The sequence below is a fragment of the Pseudomyrmex gracilis genome, unplaced genomic scaffold (assembly GCF_002006095.1).
Source record: "Pseudomyrmex gracilis isolate BER0280 unplaced genomic scaffold, ASM200609v1 scaffold_51, whole genome shotgun sequence".
In the NCBI taxonomy this organism is placed as follows: Eukaryota; Metazoa; Arthropoda; class Insecta; order Hymenoptera; family Formicidae; genus Pseudomyrmex; species Pseudomyrmex gracilis.
Window position 1 is genome coordinate 818148 of NW_018020635.1, and position 17242 is coordinate 835389.

At 40.7% G+C, this 17242-nt stretch overlaps 4 protein-coding genes across 4 annotated transcripts; 1 reads left to right on the forward strand and 3 right to left on the reverse strand.

Moving 5' to 3' along the window:
- Positions 1 to 156: 156 nt before the first annotated feature.
- Positions 157 to 5010, reverse strand: LOC109853629 (proliferation-associated protein 2G4). Its single transcript, XM_020425931.1, has 7 exons — positions 4689 to 5010; positions 3796 to 4030; positions 3512 to 3674; positions 3226 to 3405; positions 2852 to 3100; positions 2621 to 2767; positions 157 to 2545 (listed from the first exon to the last, which is right to left on the reverse strand). Exons 1-7 carry the CDS (start codon positions 4771 to 4773, stop codon positions 2441 to 2443), a joined length of 1164 nt encoding a protein of 387 aa, XP_020281520.1. The 5' UTR covers positions 4774 to 5010; the 3' UTR covers positions 157 to 2440.
- Positions 5011 to 5340: 330 nt separating this feature from the next.
- LOC109853616 (gamma-secretase subunit Aph-1) lies at positions 5341 to 8240 on the forward strand. Its single transcript, XM_020425907.1, has 2 exons — positions 5341 to 6218; positions 6460 to 8240. Exons 1-2 carry the CDS (start codon positions 5986 to 5988, stop codon positions 6941 to 6943), a joined length of 717 nt encoding a protein of 238 aa, XP_020281496.1. The 5' UTR covers positions 5341 to 5985; the 3' UTR covers positions 6944 to 8240.
- A 76-nt stretch (positions 8241 to 8316) lies between these two features.
- On the reverse strand, positions 8317 to 11828 carry LOC109853617 (mediator of RNA polymerase II transcription subunit 17). The gene is made up of 8 exons (XM_020425908.1): positions 11690 to 11828; positions 11351 to 11533; positions 10956 to 11272; positions 10647 to 10859; positions 10366 to 10571; positions 9691 to 10263; positions 9420 to 9568; positions 8317 to 9334 (listed from the first exon to the last, which is right to left on the reverse strand). The coding sequence occupies exons 1-8, from the start codon at positions 11776 to 11778 to the stop codon at positions 9124 to 9126; spliced, it is 1941 nt and encodes a 646-aa protein (XP_020281497.1). The 5' UTR covers positions 11779 to 11828; the 3' UTR covers positions 8317 to 9123.
- An 837-nt stretch (positions 11829 to 12665) lies between these two features.
- LOC109853601 (anaphase-promoting complex subunit 5) lies at positions 12666 to 16789 on the reverse strand. The gene is made up of 11 exons (XM_020425871.1): positions 16552 to 16789; positions 16396 to 16445; positions 15946 to 16319; positions 15690 to 15840; positions 15431 to 15612; positions 15164 to 15280; positions 14522 to 14651; positions 14136 to 14438; positions 13934 to 14055; positions 13570 to 13840; positions 12666 to 13300 (listed from the first exon to the last, which is right to left on the reverse strand). The coding sequence occupies exons 1-11, from the start codon at positions 16721 to 16723 to the stop codon at positions 12929 to 12931; spliced, it is 2244 nt and encodes a 747-aa protein (XP_020281460.1). The 5' UTR covers positions 16724 to 16789; the 3' UTR covers positions 12666 to 12928.
- Positions 16790 to 17242: the final 453 nt, after the last annotated feature.

Below are 17242 nucleotides of genomic sequence, written 5' to 3' on the forward strand. Positions count from 1 at the left end.
TCAAGTATCATTTACATAAAAAATTAATTGCTGCCTCTGTAATCGATGATTTTCAACTAACCGATATATGAAGGTATTATGGAAACGAAAAGTCTACTTTACTTTGTAATTAAATGAAAAATAAGCTTAAACCTACTCGAACAATAAAGACACAACTGTAAATACTATTTTGTATTTCTGCACTTACATCCTCACTCTGATTAGAGAGATCATATAGCAAAATTATCAACAAGTGATAATCTATAAAATCCGTAGTATTCGTTTAAGTGTGTGTGTCTCAAGATCATTTATATGCGTGTGTGAAAAGTCGTTCGTTCCTTTCCGTATATTTTTTCTACAAATATACATGGTATTTTGCAGATTATTTATCTATGTTATGAGGAAAGAAATGGAGTATATAATATACGATTTATGTGAAGTATACGCGCGAGTCAAATCTTCAATAGCTGTTACGGCTTATGTATATCGTCAAGATTTTTTTTTCTTCATAACAATTTCTTTTTTTTTCTCACATCGTAGTTTTTTTTTTTTTTTTAATATATTTTTTATATTGCGTGTGAATGTTGTGCACGGTCCTCGTTTGCAAGATTTCGCACTTTTTGTATTCTATAACGCTATTGTTTGACAGTTTTTTTTTTTTTTCTGATCGCTTGAAACCGTTCGCGTCCGATTTGAGAACAACTCGCTCGCGAAGAAGTTATTATATCCGAAATATCGTCGATAAAATTTGATTTTTAAGCATCAGGGAGATAATCGGCAATGCAAATGACGGACGGTGCACAATGATCTTTTTTTTCTTTTTTCTTTTTGTTATACAAGCACACTCTGTAACATTCGACGTATGCACAACTTGAGTAGAAAAAATATCTATAACAGATACACACATCTATCCCTCTTATATAAAACTATTATTACACAGTATTATTATTATTATTATTTTTTTTTATATAATTTACGGCTTGTAGCAAGTCGGCAAGTCTATATTTACTCCCCAAGAATGTGTGTTTCTCTTTTTTTTTCATGAAGATCTATTTTTTTTGTTTTGTTTTGTTTCACTTAAATAAAGTTCTTCTATATTATAGAGATGCATTTCTACCTATTACTTAACAATGTGTGTGTCCTTCGCATCAAATTTAATAAATCTGCGCAAAGTAAAAACTTGGACTTCGCGATTTTGTTTTTTAATCGAGGGGTAATTTAATTTTCGCAACGAAACACTTGAAGAATCATTGACACTTCATTGTTTTATGCGTTCTAGACATTTCATTCAATTGTACAATTTTAAACGTTAGTATATAATGTAATTGCTCGCGCACAAATACACACACACACACACACGCACACACAAAGGGAATACAAAATTGGCTAGTGCAGAAGATCGTCACGGAATTTCGAAGTAAATCGTATATATAGTTTTTTTTTTTTTTTTTTTTGTATCGCAAGGATTCCAAGGATTGTACATATTTTGTTGCGTGCTCTCTTATTCTGTAACTCATATCAAATCTCGATGTTATTATTAACGCGCTGTCGCGCAGATACGTTTTGACACTTTTTTTTTTTTTTTTTTGCGCAAAGACTCGCCAAGACGCATGCGTTACGTCCGCAACGCAAATGTTAAAAATTACAAAATGGGCCGAGCTTTCGATAAAACAAAAAGCAATGGATTATTTTCCTATGGATGATTAAACAAATTAATGATTGTAGTTCAGCCAACTTGCCGTCCAAAGTGCGTGGCTCTTGTGTATTTTTCTAAATTAATTAAAAATTTTACTCACAAAAAATTGTCACAGTAATTACAACAAATACACTTTCATCGACTTTTTTTTGTGTGTAACTATAAAGATTTCGTCTCAGTTCAACGTACGCGAGAAAGTGACAATTTTTGTTCTCGTTAATAAACACATCAAGTCGATTCACTTTTTTAATTTTTTTTTTTTAAGTTTAGCCGATGAGAATTTATGAAAAAACGATCACACAAAATTATTGCGTACAAAACAGTAGATGTCGAAACTCAATAATCGCAACAAATAACAGTCATCATCAATCTGCGTACAATGTAATATTATGGTCCTTTAGGAGATTAGTATAAAAGAAAATGTAAGTGTTGATAAAGTTGTGACCCTAAATGCGCGTGATGGAGTTTTAGCAGAATGGCAGAACTCGACACTTCATAAACCAACGAATAAAACACGTACAAAGGTTTTCACATCCGGACACAATACCGCTGCTATCATTTCATTTACGAGGATGGCGAGGACACAGCAATTCGAAGCGTCACTGCAAACACGCAATTTTAACAATGCAACGTCCGAGAACGGGATACTGGCTATGTCGAGTGATTTGTGTACAAAAGTGTCCAGCCTTGACTCTTGAATCGCCAAATAAAAACTATCGGAGTAGTGCACGTCAGTAAGTCATGGTGTGTGTTAAAATGATAGTGTTAGGCCTTGGCATCGACTTCCATAGCGACGTCTCCTACGGCTTTCTCGGCCTTCTTTTTCTTCTTTTTCGCCGACTTCGGATTTGCTGAAGAATACAGAAGGGTCTGCAAAGAGATTTTTCGATTATTTTTAGACAATGTGTGTGTAACTTATTGAATTTTAAGACTCTCTCTACGCACCTTCAATTCGGGATCGTCAACCACACAGTCCGATTGATAGATATCCAAGTCAAAAGGAATTCCAGTGATTTTGTGGGGCCCGTTGGGCATCAGAAGAACCGTAAATTTAAATTGTGCAGCGTATTCGTTCGGTTTCTCGTACAGCACCTGCGGCAATAAAAGAAGGTTACGATCTATTCGATAATACACGACATCCAAGAACAAACATGCGCAACCTCAGGTGTCACTCACTTGGAAAGGTTCAATCAATCTATGATTAACACATTCGACAACGGCCATTTTCGCTTTCTTTTCGTCCTCAAAAGTGCGTAAATTAAACGGCATGAGACCGTGCTTGTGGGAGACTTCTGAGTAAAACATTCGAGATGCTTTTAACTTCAGCTGATATGTCTCCTCTGTCTTCTTGTATATCGTTACACGTGTATCCTGTTCCCTCCCAACCCCTTCACCTGTACTAACGAGTACATCCATCGCGTACACCTGAAGTTTACAACAAATGTGTGAAATATAAAAGAAAAAAGGAAATTTCAAAAATAAGGAGGACAGCTTCAGAGAATGAGAGTTTTTCTTATTAATTTTTCCCGACGGACACGAGAAAAATGTACCTCATGAGTTTCAAGGGTGTACTTTTCGTGCTCCTTCTTCTGCGCGTCGTTGGGATTTTGTATAATTGTTTTCTCGCCGTCGATTTTAAATTGTTTTAACTGGTGACTTAACATACCCTCGATTGGCTTACACTTGTAGGCGTCGCATATTTTCTCCACGGTGCCTGTTATCGTGTAAGTCTGAAACGTACATCGGCACCGTTAAAGGAAGTCTTCGTTCATAAATTTCAATTTTACAAAACAAAGAAAGAAACAAAACGACAGCACGTTAAAGTCTCAATCCTACCTCTGTACCTGGCTTCAAAAGCCTTAATGCAGCTTGAGAAGCGTAATATGCAGCTAAAACTACATCAGCTTTTTTGCCAGTTACTTTTTTCTCTGGCGATGAACCTATTATAATGGTGTGTGCCACTACAGCTATGAAACCATCAATATGTGCTCCCAGATCACTGCAATACGAAATTTCATTGCCATTGGACCGTACGTGTAAATCACAATGAGACCGTGGCTGGATACAAGCTGTAGAGCCATCAAAAAAAGGCGATGAACACAATGTATAAAGAAACTTACACTTTAACCATATCCTCATCTTTTAAAATAAGATCCGGCTCGCTGGCTATTGGCGAAAAGTGACAAATACAATTATTGACTGATATGCATGTCGGGAACGCGATTCCTTTCTTAAGTTCCTTCTCCTTTTTAAAAACTTTACTAGTTTCCTCTGTGAGTAATTTGTCACCAAACTCGCATATTTCTCTAACAGAAGCCCCGATGACACATTTGTCTAAAACTTGTTTTAATACTCCTGCAAGATATAAGAGACATTAATGAGATATTAATACAGTAACTAATAATTACACACAAAATGACATTAAGACAAATTAAGACAAATTAAAATAACATTAAGACAAATCGACTAACGCCATCATTTTTATTGGCACTTTAACGCCAATGGATGTTTTTTTTTTTTTTTTTAACTACCATTTGCAAATTAAATTCATCATATATATCGTGTGCAACTGCTCCGACGAACTTGCGATACAAACAGAGACAAGTGATAATTCTGTGATGCACAGAGTTATCGCGAGAACTCGCTGCGTAGCGTTTGCGAGGCGGGCGCCCTGCAGTTGACTCACGTTTCGCAACGAGATAACTGAGAGACGAGGCGGAAAACGCCGTGAAAATCAGCGAGTCGGAGAGAAGACGGGATCTATTTTGTGCGCGCTCGGCGAAAGAGAAACGGGCTCGGGGAGCCAATTATTATCTGCAACAAACGTGTCGCGCGAGCGAACGTCGGAGGAGCAGCACGCACGTCGTGGGATCTGGTGGATCAGCACATGGTCGCGGCCCGGCATTGGCGCGCCGCACACGCCATATGGCCGCGACGGAACGAAACGGCGCGCGTGACGCGCGAGCCCCGTTCGCGCGTAATTCCGCACGGGTGCGTGAAGGCATATCCTTACGGTTCACGATCTCGCCGGCCATTTTATACTTGGTGACAACCAAGTCCTCGGCGATGGTCTTCTCGGTCTCCTCTTTGTCGGCCATACTTCCACGGGTTTACAGGAGGATCACGTGACGCCGACGAGAGCTTCTTCTGTGGCACTACCAGGCACTTCTCTCGCACTTCACTGACTCGCTACGGCCACAGCTACGGCGACGGCGGGATGCCCGTTCGCACGGACGACAGCACTCTATATAGATAGGAGCAACAATCCATTTAACAACACCCCTGGTGGGTGTTCCTCTTTTTTGTTTTTTTTTAGGACGGGGCGAACGAGGGAATCGGCGCTGAAACAGAGAGAGAAAATATACGCGAAAACGTCTATATGTTCGCTCGTTTCGGTCACGCGAGATGTTTAAAAATAATTGTGAGAAAAATTGTTTTTCAACTGCTTCCTCGACGAGTTTTACGACGAGAGCCAATGGAGCGCGGTTCGTCGTCGACGAACTCGGCCGCGAACGGATTCCGATTGGTCGAATCTCGAGTCGCGACGCGCGCTTATTGGCGGAGATCCGCGCCGCGAGATGGCACCTCGAGCGGCGCGAACGAGCGCTCCAGATGGCGCTCGGGTGGGAGCTTCGATTGCTTCGCTTCAATTTTGACGGGGGATGCCGTACTATACTTCCCTCACGTGAGTCCTGAATGAATCACCTCTCTCGTCGTTTGCCGTGGCGCGTGCACGACTGGCGCGAGACACGACTGTGTCTTTGACAGTTTCCCCGTTGTTCCACGTTGGATGTCAAACGCGGTCGCGTTTCCAGCTCTCTCGCCCGTTCGACACTTTTTATGTCTCGGCAACGATTTTCTTGCGCGGGAACGTTCTAACGTGTATCGGCGTTGTTTGTTTGTTTTTTTTTTTTTTTTTTTTTTTTACAATTTAATACTCGATTGAGACCGTAATTGAGAGAGAGAGGGAAGCGCCATCGCCAGCCAACACTCTGACAGAGGACTTGTCCGCGACCACACAAAAAAAGGACACTGTTCGCTCGCGGATGATCCCGAGGATGCGCGCGTAGATTTTTTTATATGTTCCTACACCGCGCGATTGTTCGTGTTCGAGACTGTGAGTTAGCGTCGGGAGGATAAATGCGCCCGATAAATGGGAGTCTTCGTGCCGCGAAGGAGCTGCTTAGAATGAAGGGGATTTAGCGTTTGCTGGCTCGTGGACGAGACGAGCAATCGACGAGGACGGAAGAGCGAGGAACACGTTGGGGAAAGTACATGCAACTCGATTGTTGCGGTCATTCAAAACAAACATGACTGTTATGGATTTTTTCGGTTGTGCCTTCCTGGCCTTCGGACCACCGATGGCCATGTTTACGTTTACCGTAGCTGTCGATCCCATCAGGATAATCATACTTATCGCCAGCGCCTTCTTCTGGCTCATTTCTCTGCTGCTGTCGTCGGTGCTCTGGTACGCCGTTGTTCCGCTACAGGAGCATCTCGCGTTCGGACTGGTGTTCTCTGTTCTGTTCCAGGAAGGCTTCAGGTAATCCCTTTGGTGGTTCATTATCTCTAGTGTTCTTCTGATGACCTCAAGGACTGGAAACAGATCTGCTCTTGTCAGCCTAGATGAGAAACTCATGTTTTAACAAAATATCATACCATGTTGTTGTCATATGTTGAGTCACGTGATCAGTCCTTGAAGTGTTAAACATTGTATGTTCATTTGTTGTGTATCTGTTCTACTTGTGCGCGCATATGTATCACATTTACATTTAATTTTGCAGGTACTTGTTATATTGGGTGCTGCGCAAGGCCGAGAGAGGTTTGGAAAAGGTTACAACGACTCACGTGGCAGATAGCAGGCATGTATTCGCTTATGTTTGCGGATTGGGCTTCGGATTTATGAGCGGTGCCTTTGCCTTAGTCAACGTCCTGGCCGATGCCGTCGGGCCTGGCACAATGGGACTCCGGCAGGGCACGGAATACTTCTTCATAATATCAGCTGCCAGTACTCTGTGCTTCATTTTACTACACACATTTTGGGGCGTTATATTTTTCTCCGCCCTGGACAAGAAGAACTGGAAACAGATCGCCTGGGTTGTCGGTTCGCACTTGTTCGTCTCCTGCATGACATTGCTCAATCGTTATCAAGCGTACACGGCCAGTCTCATGTCCGCTTACATAGTATTGATGATCACGGCTGCGTTCGCATTCAAAATCGCGGGTGGACGTCTACAAACTTTAATCCGTTGTTTCCAAAGGAACTGAGAGAGAGAGACAGAGAGAGAGAGCTTACAAAAAAAAAGAGAAAAAAAAACAAAAGTTACTTATCGATTACATGATGTGAAGTCGCAATACGCAGTTATTTAAGAGAAAGAAATCTACCTTCGATCGACAACACAACAAACGTCCTAACGAAGAAACATCCTTCCCTTTTAGACGCTAGTTCGTAAGAAAAAAACAAAAATTGTTCATTGCCCTATTACACGCGGACGAGATAATGTACGCGCTAAACACGCAGAATATTTTTATTCCTTCGAAATATCAAGCAGGATGACGTGTGAGAAATAGTATATATATATATATATATCTATCTAAAATATTGTTGAGGAAGATGTTTTATGGGCTACACGTATTCCATTTAATTTGATAAAACCGTGATTCTTGTATACATGTTGATCTTTCATTCACACAATTTATAGATTTGATAAATTTATTAATTAACTCTTCGCAGACAGACTCCAGACACACAATCTACCAGTTGGACAAACTGGATGAGACCCACGCGATCGAATATCTCCGCGAAAAATTAATAATTCTTTCAATTTTGTTTCTTTGAGTCGATATTTTGAACAATGATTCTTTGATAAAAAAAAACAAATTGAAAAAATTTCTGGCATTTTCTGGAAAATATAAAGCGTTTAAAAAGAAAACTAATTTTTCTTCGGAAACCGGTTTGAAATTTTTGAGTAGTGGGTCTGAAAGATCCATGTCTGCATGTGAAGAGTTAACACATTTACTTGGTTCGAACTAAATGACAAATGCACGTTCACGCTGTAATCAAACATGCAAGTTAATGCGTTTTTGGCGAAAAGATGTTTCCTCCCCGAGAGAAATTGTCGCAACCTTTTTCTTGTTTTCTCAATAGGTTCTAGCACTGAGTATTTTGATCATGTTGCTAGTCCGTCCCTTGTCCATCGAAACAGTTTGATGATGAGAGAATCGGAATATGCGTAGCGTTTCGATCCAAAGCGTGATATCGGAAAAAAATAAATAAATATAAATGTAAATTATTCCCTAGTATCTTACAAAGGCAAAAGAGAAAAAATCTAAAAGGTATGCGTGCGCTTGTACGTATGTATGGATGTGATATATGCATATATATATATATATATAATATACATAATGTATAAATTATTATTGTCAGAAACGTGAAGTGTATATTTATGCATCAATTTGCGCCTTATAAAACTGCATTTCTTGACTAGGTTAAAAAAACAAACAAACAAAGAAACGATAAAATTTAAGGGATTGTTCCTTACTTTTTGTATATGTAAAAAAAAAACCAAAAAGGAAAAAGGAAGCCACCGACGATCACACACACACACACACATAGACACGTACACAGATATACAAAAAAAAACACACACACACACACACATGTATATCTCTCTGATAATTTTTAATTCATTCAATCTTTAATTAATTAATCATATCTCGCAGTCGTTTATTATCCAATTTCGCATTTCGTACGACAGTAAAATAAAAGCCAATTTTTGTACAAGTTTTTTTTGTCCAGTTGTATATAAATTACTATGTCCCGTTTTTTATATGCATAGATAAAAAGAAAAAAAACAAAAAAAAACAAAAGCGTAATACAAACGATAAATTCGTTCATCTCAAAAATGATTTATTGTAAAATGTAGCTATATATATATATATTATAGAAGTGAAATATTTATAATACAAATAGTTGCGTAATAATTTTTAGAAAAAAGGAAAACATAGTTTGAGAGATGCTGCTGCGCCTAGGCTTCGCGTTTAGATCGCGCGATTTTCACGTTATTATCGATATTGTGTTCACTGGTACAGCGTACGACGACGCGATCGTCGTAACTAATCAGTGTCACAAATCACAGTCACAAATTAAATTCTAATAATGATGTAAAAAACGACGGATATAAGATTAGAGAAAGAGAGAGAGAGAAAGTTACGATCAAGTTTGTACAAAGCTCTTTTTTTCTTTGATAAAAATCAAAGTCACATTTTATCAATAAAACATCTTGTTTTTCCTGGGATAAGAAATGTTTTTGTAAAGAGAAACGAGATTGTTACGAGGTTCATCCTGAACACAAAAAAATCGCAGTTTTGATGTACAATCGAGTCTCCAGATATCTCTCTTTGGAATCTCGAAGAGAAAAAAAAAAAGAAGGGTCGATCGCGAATTCTTAGGAGCTTGTTAAAGAAGCCATCAGTAGCTCCATTTTGTTGAGAAAATTCTTCCCTTCCATCTTGTCCCATCTGACTTCTTTGAAGGACCCTCCCAGATTCTCCCATTTTCTCTCTCGCACAAGCTGACCGGGGAAGAAATCTTTTCGAGGGGAGTGAGCAATAGAGACCTGAACGCCCGTTTGGGGCTCGCATCGTACGGCTATCATTCTGAAAAAGAAATCAGATAGGATCGTTAGATACAAGCAATGCGCGTGTATTTTACAAATTTGAAACACACTGAAAGAAAACTTACCTATCGCCGATTGGCGAAGCCAAGATGCAACTGCAAGCATTTCCCAGGGGTTCTACCGCGCCTAAACCAAGATGAGAGCTGTTCGCCAAGAACTGCCAACCCATGCACTTGGCCAAAGCCTGCACCGCGCTTATCTGATGTTGATAAATCTGTGTACAGAAAAATATCGCGGTTATCATCTTCCCGAACATCACGAAAAGATACACATATCTCTTTTATTTAGCGTTTTCTCATATCTTAACTTAAAAATTATACAGAGAGGAAAACTAACTTGACAGTAAATTAGGTCCCTCAGTTCCTGGGGTTCGTAACTCATGTGCATGACTCTACCGTCGCGACACACACACTTGAGCGATTTCTCGTTCACGTGAACGAACATCGACGTTCGGCACACGCTGTCGTATCCGTGCGTCAGAATGTTTATTTTCACGGTGGACTGAGTCGGCGAGTTGAGCGCGTTCCAATGCGACACGATGAGAGGATCTTTCACCTCCTTCGATATCGTGTCCAGCACGTACTCCGTGCGCAGACGCATGAAGAAGTGTTGCGCCTGTTGGATGATCTGTTCCAGCAGCGTTTGGCTCTTCGTCATTTCCAAGAGCTCGTATCTGTCCGCGGCTGTGGGACCGGCCAGATATCTGCGCTTGCTGGGCCCGATAGGACCCGAGACCGGATGGGGAAACGGATGATGACTGTTTTTGTGATGTACCTCGCGCAGCAACTGATGCAGGGAATGCTCCAACACGTGATCGTGTTCGCTCTTGTGCGGCGGGGGATTCGCGGGCTTCTTGTCGTTGCCCGTGCTGTGGCACAGACTGATTATCAACTGAATTCCCGGAAGCATCTGGTGCAAAAGACGAAGAAACATATGATAATCGCGTATATTTCGCGCGTAATGTGAAAAGTAATAGAAAAAAACACATTTTTGCTGTAAAGTGCGACATACCGTGGCCATTATTTGATTCCCGACAACCATATGAGGAATAGGCGCACGCAGATGCACGGCCTCCCGTGCCAATTGACTAAACAATTCCTTGCAAAATAAAACGTTCTGCGCAGCCTCCAATTTCTGCTGCCAATGCATATCGGTGTTTGAATTGTTCGCGCTGCTGTTCAGCAGACTTATATTCGCGCTACACAGATCTTCTTGATCTAATCAAATAACGCTTATTTGCGTGTGTCTCTTTGCGTATCTCAATCAATGTGCAAATTGTTCGTCATATTTACCTTTTTGACATATCACTTCGATGTAGGCAACACCTTGCAGCTCGCTGGGTATCGTCACGCGCAAGGCGGACGGCTTTGAGGTCGGAGGACCGTGCGACTGGCCGGCCATATTGCTACCACCGCTGGGAGATGCAGGTGGACTGTTACTACTTTTCTCCTCTTCCTCGGCTTTGGTGACTTCAAACATGCCCGTTTGCATGTACTTGGAGCCAGCTATTACAGTTTACAAGCGAACAAAAACGATGAAACTACATTCTACTGATATACAAAAAAAAAAAAGATAAATTTCAAATAAATAGATGTACAAACCAGTTCGATAACTGAGATCACCGATAATGGAGTTTGACACTTTCTTCAAGCGCCAATTCTGTCGTAATCTTAACAATTCAATATGAAAATCAGGAGTAGATCTAGTTCTAGTTAATTCAGCTTGACAATTTCGCAATCTTTCAGCACCCATCATGAGAACAGCTGCTGCTCCCGCAAGTGCTTTTTTCCTAGCGTAAACTTGCACCATAGGCTTAACCTCGACCGGTTCCTGAGGTACTGGATCTAATACCATGTAGTTCTTTTCTTTCGCTATTGCCAGTACGTCAGCCAGTACACAGACTTCCGTCAAGGCATTTCTACAACGTTACTCTTAGCTTCTCTAACCGTTCAGTTAATTTTTATCTATAGACTTAAATTTATATTTTATCACAAACCTTAACTTATTTCTAACACTATCCCACGGCCACAGAGAAGACTGAAACGAAGCAGGATCCTTCGCATCCTCCTCGCTCTTTTCACCACCCTCTAATTCCTCCTTTTTTATCTCCTCACCATTGGTCTTGCTAAAGTCGATTTTTTGAGCAATTTTGGCCAAGTTCTCCGATAACGTAAGCGGACTGTAATTGACAAAAACGATTTAACATACGATCTCAAGTTTTCAATTTCGAGGTGAGGTTAATTACAACATTAATGCAACCACACGGATGAAATAAAAATTATAATAATCAAACGTTATCAATTCTATTTCTCGTTATCTTCTTGTTTTCACGTACGCTTGATAAATTTCCTGGCCATCGTAAGTGATTTCCTGTATTTGATTCTCAATCGGCGCTTCCACAGAGATGTTCACGGAATACGCCATTGTTGTTTGCGCGCGACAACAACACGGCAATCACTGCGTGTGTGCACGCCACAAATTTTGCATCAAAAAACTCGGAACTGTGAATGAAAACCCGTCACGTCGCAATCTCTCGTGCGCATGCGCGATGAGTTTAAGGTCCGGAACTCGATTGTGTATCAGACTACGGATTATAGGCTGCGTTTTGACATTTCTGTCGGACGTGGCGATTGGCTGCCGCGAAGAACACAAGTGGGAAACTTCCGTCCGACGATCGGCGAAGTTTTTAAATTTTTGATTGCAGTTAGTTAAGGTTGTATTCAGGGTAAGATCTCAGTCAAAAGTTTAAGAAACATAGCGTAAACCGAACCTATTTTAATATTTAGATAATAATTGTTTGCTGGAATAGTATTATTTGTACTAAAATAAGTTACAAAAACTATTTATTATACTTTTAATAACTACAGAAAAGTTTTTACGTATATTTTGTGCCCTTTTGATGTTCACTTTTGATATTTTTGAGTAGAATTATACCCTACGTGCAATGTAAGATAAATGAAAAACTGGAAATATATTAATCATAAAAGGTTATTAAAACGTAACAAATGATGTATAAAATTACAAATATAATTGTTTTATGTATATTAAATATATATTTTTATTAATTGTAACAAAATATAAATTTATATTTTATGTGATATTCTCGAAATGACTATTTTTTCAAGTGGAATTTGTTTTTAAGATATTTATTAACAACTGCAAAAAGTTTCGAAATTATGGCATATCTACATCTACAGTTTATTTTGTAATTTATATCAGAATATCGTGAAATCCCATAAGAACTCGTGTTAAATTAAAATCGTACTAACTTTTTAACAAGGCTCGCAAAGAAGCTGAAATTTTGCATAATCTTTTTTTAATATTATCTACTGACTGGCAAATTTCGAATAATCCGGCATATCTTTTATCTTACCCTGAATACAACCTTAAATCGCTTCTGGAGCAAGTAATGACGTCAGTTCGGCAAAAAAAGCAGGCAGTACACATCCTCCAGTCTATCACCGGAGAAAAGAAAGAAAGAAATGTTTTGGAAGTAAAAAAAGATTTATATATGTACATCACTTTTCCTTTCATACTTTTCATGTACAAACATGTTTTTTTTTTTTCATAAATTTCAATATAAAAAGGGATTGGTGGGAGACGTTTGATACTGCTCGTCCAACTGACGAAACTCGAAAGCGCACTGATTTCGTTCGGACATGAGATCGATCTCGTTGTACAAAACGGCTTGAAGATGCAAGGTGCTCTTGACCATGGCGACAGCGTTGATCTTGTTGAACAACGCTTGCGCTTTCGACAGAACTTTTATCCCACTCAGAATCGTTTCTTTTCGCGCCTCGGAAACGCTCTCCGGCGCTGAGGCTATCAGACACTTGCTGTACAACAGAAAGGCCTTGCCTTGATCGTAACATCCACCGTAGCCCAAAATCGTGGGGATGGCCTCCTCCACCAGATTCAAGGCCAATGTTGGCAGTCCCATTAACAACTGAAATGTGATCAAAAATTAGAGTTGAATTCAAATCGATCTGATCCTGATCCAGAGTTACAAGATCATCGAGCAGAGAGCAACGAGAGATCGAAGCGGTGGGGACACGCATACAAGCGAGAACCGTCCTCCGTGTGCGCACACGGACGGCAGTTCTCGCTTGTGTGCGTGCCCCCACCGCTTCGATGCTGCCGTTGCTCTCTGCTCGATCTTGCATCAGTGTCCTGATCTCCAAAAAAAAAAAAAAAAAAACAAAAGAAAACACTCACTTGTACGTTCGCGAGATGCATCTTGATGAGAGCCTTGTAGTAGAACAGATAATTTCGCGTGGCCAGGTCTAGAGCCGAACAGAGACGTACTATGCAGTTGGTGGCGACCACTTTTACGCTTGACGGTAAGGACGAAGCGCAAGTTATCTGGCAAGAAAGAAGAACGGCGCGTATCACGTGCGGCGGAGTCGCGTCTGGATGCTTCTCGATAACGTCAATGTATTCGAGTCCCTTTGGAAAGTCACCTTTCGCCAGGCAGACCTCCGTCAATCTAAAAATCGTCAAATTGGAACGTGGACCAAAAATTTCAACTAAGTAATTGCACACTTGCTGTTATATTAATCGCAAAATCTTTTTTTCCCACCTGAGCTCGGATTCCAACTGATCCAAGCTAGATATATTTCTCGCTATCGCCTCCGCCTCGCTCCACTTCTCTTGTCTCATCAGTTGCGCGAATACGTGCAGCTGTTCGCTCAACATCCAGATCTGAATAACGCGACGCATCGAATTAGAAAAAGAATTGATCGCGCGTGTAACGACTTTATCTACTGTCGTGGAAGACGTACTTTGTTGCAAGGACTTTTGGGAAATCGTTCTTTGGCGTGGGACAAAACAATGTCGGCGCGAACGTATTCGCCGAGCTCGATCAGCATATTGGCGACGGTGACGATCGCCTGGCACGTGGACGGGCCGTTGAACATGTACTGCTTCTTATCACCCGTGTTGTGAAGAAGCAGTAGTTGGGCGCAAAGAGAGGCCATTTCCGTCTTGCCGTAATACGCCCATAAAGCGGACTTCTCCGCGAAGGTAACGGACTTCAGGTCGGACATCGAGTGCTGGCAATTTAACATGTCCGACTTCATCAATATCTGCAACGAGATGATCACAAGGTGATCGCAAATATTCGCACGTTCTTCCGAACAAACTGTTTTCAATTAATTAAATTACACACGTCGAACACCACAGATGGACTCTTGGCTTCCAGGGCGCAATTGTGCGCGTGCGAAATGAGACTCAAGCCTGTCGTGTGCGTGATTCCCAGCAAACTCGCCTTGCCGACCGAGCGTTCTATGAGCAGACCTCTGAATAACAAAGAAAATTAATAAAAAAATAAATAAATAATGATAGATGTAGTCAGCTTCAAATTTTTTAAAATTAAATAACGTTAAGACATTGACAATGGCTGTTTGAAGCAAAACACTGCTGATGATGTGTAATGTATGTAATGTGTAACTTTATTTGAGAAAAATTAATATATAACGTTTTCGGCCTTCGAATTAGGCCTTTTTCAATATAAGTGTGTGGACATAGTTAACAAGTTCTTGAGTCAAGCTTTAACACAATTTTCAACTGATTACGCTCAGCGAGTTACAAAGTACTAATTCGAAGGCCGAAAACGTTATATATTAATTTTTCTCAAATAAAGTTACACATTACATACATTACACATCATCAGCAGTGTTTTGCTTCAAACAGCNATTGTCAATNTCTTAACGTTATTTAATTTTAANAAAAAAAAAAAAAAAAAAAGAAATCTATAAAAATAGAAAATTTTACTTATGTAATAAAAAGAGAAGGAGTTACATTGGCTTACTTATTCTCTTCGCTGGTCAAATAGGACATCCAAGAATGCGCGAGTTGCAAGCACACGTTGTCTCCGGCTTCCTGGGCCAACTTGATAGCCTCTTTCAAAGCGTATTGCGCCACTTCCCTTTTCAAAATAATCGCTTGATTGAGCATTATTTGCGAATAACGCGCGCGAATCTATTATTTACATGAGATAAACTGTGGGCGCGCAAGCCGAAATTTTGTTCGTTAACTGAGTCATAAAAGATAAAATGCGCATATGCACTTGTAGTACTTGTGATTAAACTGGGCGTGTAAGACGGCCAGATTGAGCGCCGCGTATCGAAATGTGCGAGATCGGTCTTCGGGTGTCGATCGGTTCTCCAGAGGTGCCAGTCTGTCAAAACAGTGATAAAGACTGTCCACCGCGCCGCAGAAGTCGTTCACACGAATGGAATTCAAGTAACTCAAGTAATGCTGCGACAACAGAGAACAAAACAAAGATCAAGATTTAGAGCGAAGATTCTCGCGCGACTCACGTTTCGCACACTCACCGCGTCCGCGCTGTACGGAGTTGATTTCAAAAGATCCGTGACCAGAGCTTGCAAAGCTATCGGCGACATCGCCTTGTGCTCGTCGGTTTGCAATATGTGCGCCTGTTGCGCCACAAGCAATTCAGCTTGTCTTCCGCCCCAAGTCACCGCCCTAAAACCACACGCGCGTATAAAATTTTCAAAATAGAAAAAACGGAGCTAAAAAATACTCGGTGTAAAAAAATATCAAGTTGCAACACGTTCTCTCCGAGCTTACTTTTCCGGGCTACAGTCTGTCTTGGAAATTACAGAAGCATCAGAAGTGTCCGCGCAACCGATTTTTTTCTCTATATATCTCTGCAGTTCGTTATAGAGAGAGACCACCTGGTCGAAACCCAATTTCTCAAAGAAAATGAGCATTCTGCGAACGTACAATCCTAGAACAGAATTTTTGCTCAGCGCCGCTACCGAGAGCGAGTGATCCTTGGGTTCCATCAGTCGACGAAGACTGTCGAACAGATTCAACAGTCCTTCGATTCCTTTTCTGTGCAGAGTGTCCAGTTCCACTTCCAACTGATCCGCAAAACGATGTAAGGCGTATTGCGAACCGTACAACATGTTCAACAGATCGGCCAGTTCCATATCTGCTGACTGAGGACAAACATTTGTAAATGCGTCTGTGTGTCAATTCTTATCTTCTCTTCGAACAATTCAAACGATACTTTACCTGAATCAATTTCAACGACGCTAGACAAAAGTCGCGTCTCTCCACGATTGCTGAAACCAAACATCGGAGATTTAAACACGGTAAAAGTGACGCAAGCGTTACGTTAGTAAGAATCACAAAATATCGCACGCAAAAAACGATAAAAGGGACACGTACCTTTTGTGTTTTCGTTGCAATATTCTCTAATTAAAATAACAGTTGCCACTTTGAAAGGAGTTAGATTCTCTTTCTGAACCTTCTTCACGTTACCGTCGACGGTCACGAATTCCTTGGACATTTTGTTGAAAAAGTCATTCACTGTGTGTAGAAAGCTATCGTTTCCTGACATTCTTTGTTGTATTACATATTTCTCTCATAATGTAAACACACATGACACAAAACGCGCGCTGCGCGACGTAAGGAGCACAGCTGGATGGCTTAATGGCTCGTACCCACAGGAACGTTTAAAGCCAAGAACACACACGAAGGCTGCGTTCCGTTTCACGCATATGCGCGCATTTATCTATAGTACACGTCACGTATAGTATAGATAAATGCGCGCAATGCGTGAAACGAGACACAGCTGAAGACTGCGTTCGAGGAGCACGCTATCAGCGCTATTACGTCATTCCATCTTTGTTTTACATCTAATGAGCAATAAAGATAGAATAATGCAACAGCGCTGATAGCGCGCTCCCCGAACCCACCCCAAGCGTTGTAAGCAAATCAACCAATTGCATTTGTTCGATGTTTTAAATGTGTCTCCGGCTTTAGCCAAGTCATCTTCGCTGTGTCAGATGTTGCTGTCGTGTCCTATTCCTGTATACGCGGTCACGAGATAGCACAAGATTCTTTATGAGAAAAAGAA

Bases quoted from the DNA above. Each gene is read 5' to 3' on its own strand.
- LOC109853616 (XM_020425907.1), top strand. From the start codon at position 5,986: ATGACTGTTATGGATTTTTTCGGTTGTGCCTTCCTGGCCTTCGGACCA. The intron at 6,219-6,459 runs GTAATCCCTTTG...TTAATTTTGCAG, and splicing joins CTGTTCCAGGAAGGCTTCAG to GTACTTGTTATATTGGGTGC.
- LOC109853617 (XM_020425908.1), bottom strand. From the start codon at position 11,778: ATGGCGTATTCCGTGAACATCTCTGTGGAAGCGCCGATTGAGAATCAA. The intron at 9,569-9,690 runs GTTAGTTTTCCT...TTCTGTACACAG, and splicing joins GGGACCTAATTTACTGTCAA to ATTTATCAACATCAGATAAG. The intron at 9,335-9,419 runs GTAAGTTTTCTT...TTTCTTTTTCAG, and splicing joins GCTTCGCCAATCGGCGATAG to AATGATAGCCGTACGATGCG.
- LOC109853629 (XM_020425931.1), bottom strand. From the start codon at position 4,773: ATGGCCGACAAAGAGGAGACCGAGAAGACCATCGCCGAGGACTTGGTT. The intron at 4,031-4,688 runs GTAAGGATATGC...TATATCTTGCAG, and splicing joins GGCCGGCGAGATCGTGAACC to GAGTATTAAAACAAGTTTTA. The intron at 3,406-3,511 runs GTAGGATTGAGA...TGTACGTTTCAG, and splicing joins TTTTGAAGCCAGGTACAGAG to ACTTACACGATAACAGGCAC.
- LOC109853601 (XM_020425871.1), bottom strand. From the start codon at position 16,723: ATGTCAGGAAACGATAGCTTTCTACACACAGTGAATGACTTTTTCAAC. The intron at 16,320-16,395 runs GTAAAGTATCGT...GTTTGTCCTCAG, and splicing joins CGTCGTTGAAATTGATTCAG to TCAGCAGATATGGAACTGGC. The intron at 15,613-15,689 runs GTGAGTGTGCGA...CTGTTGTCGCAG, and splicing joins CTCCGTACAGCGCGGACGCG to CATTACTTGAGTTACTTGAA.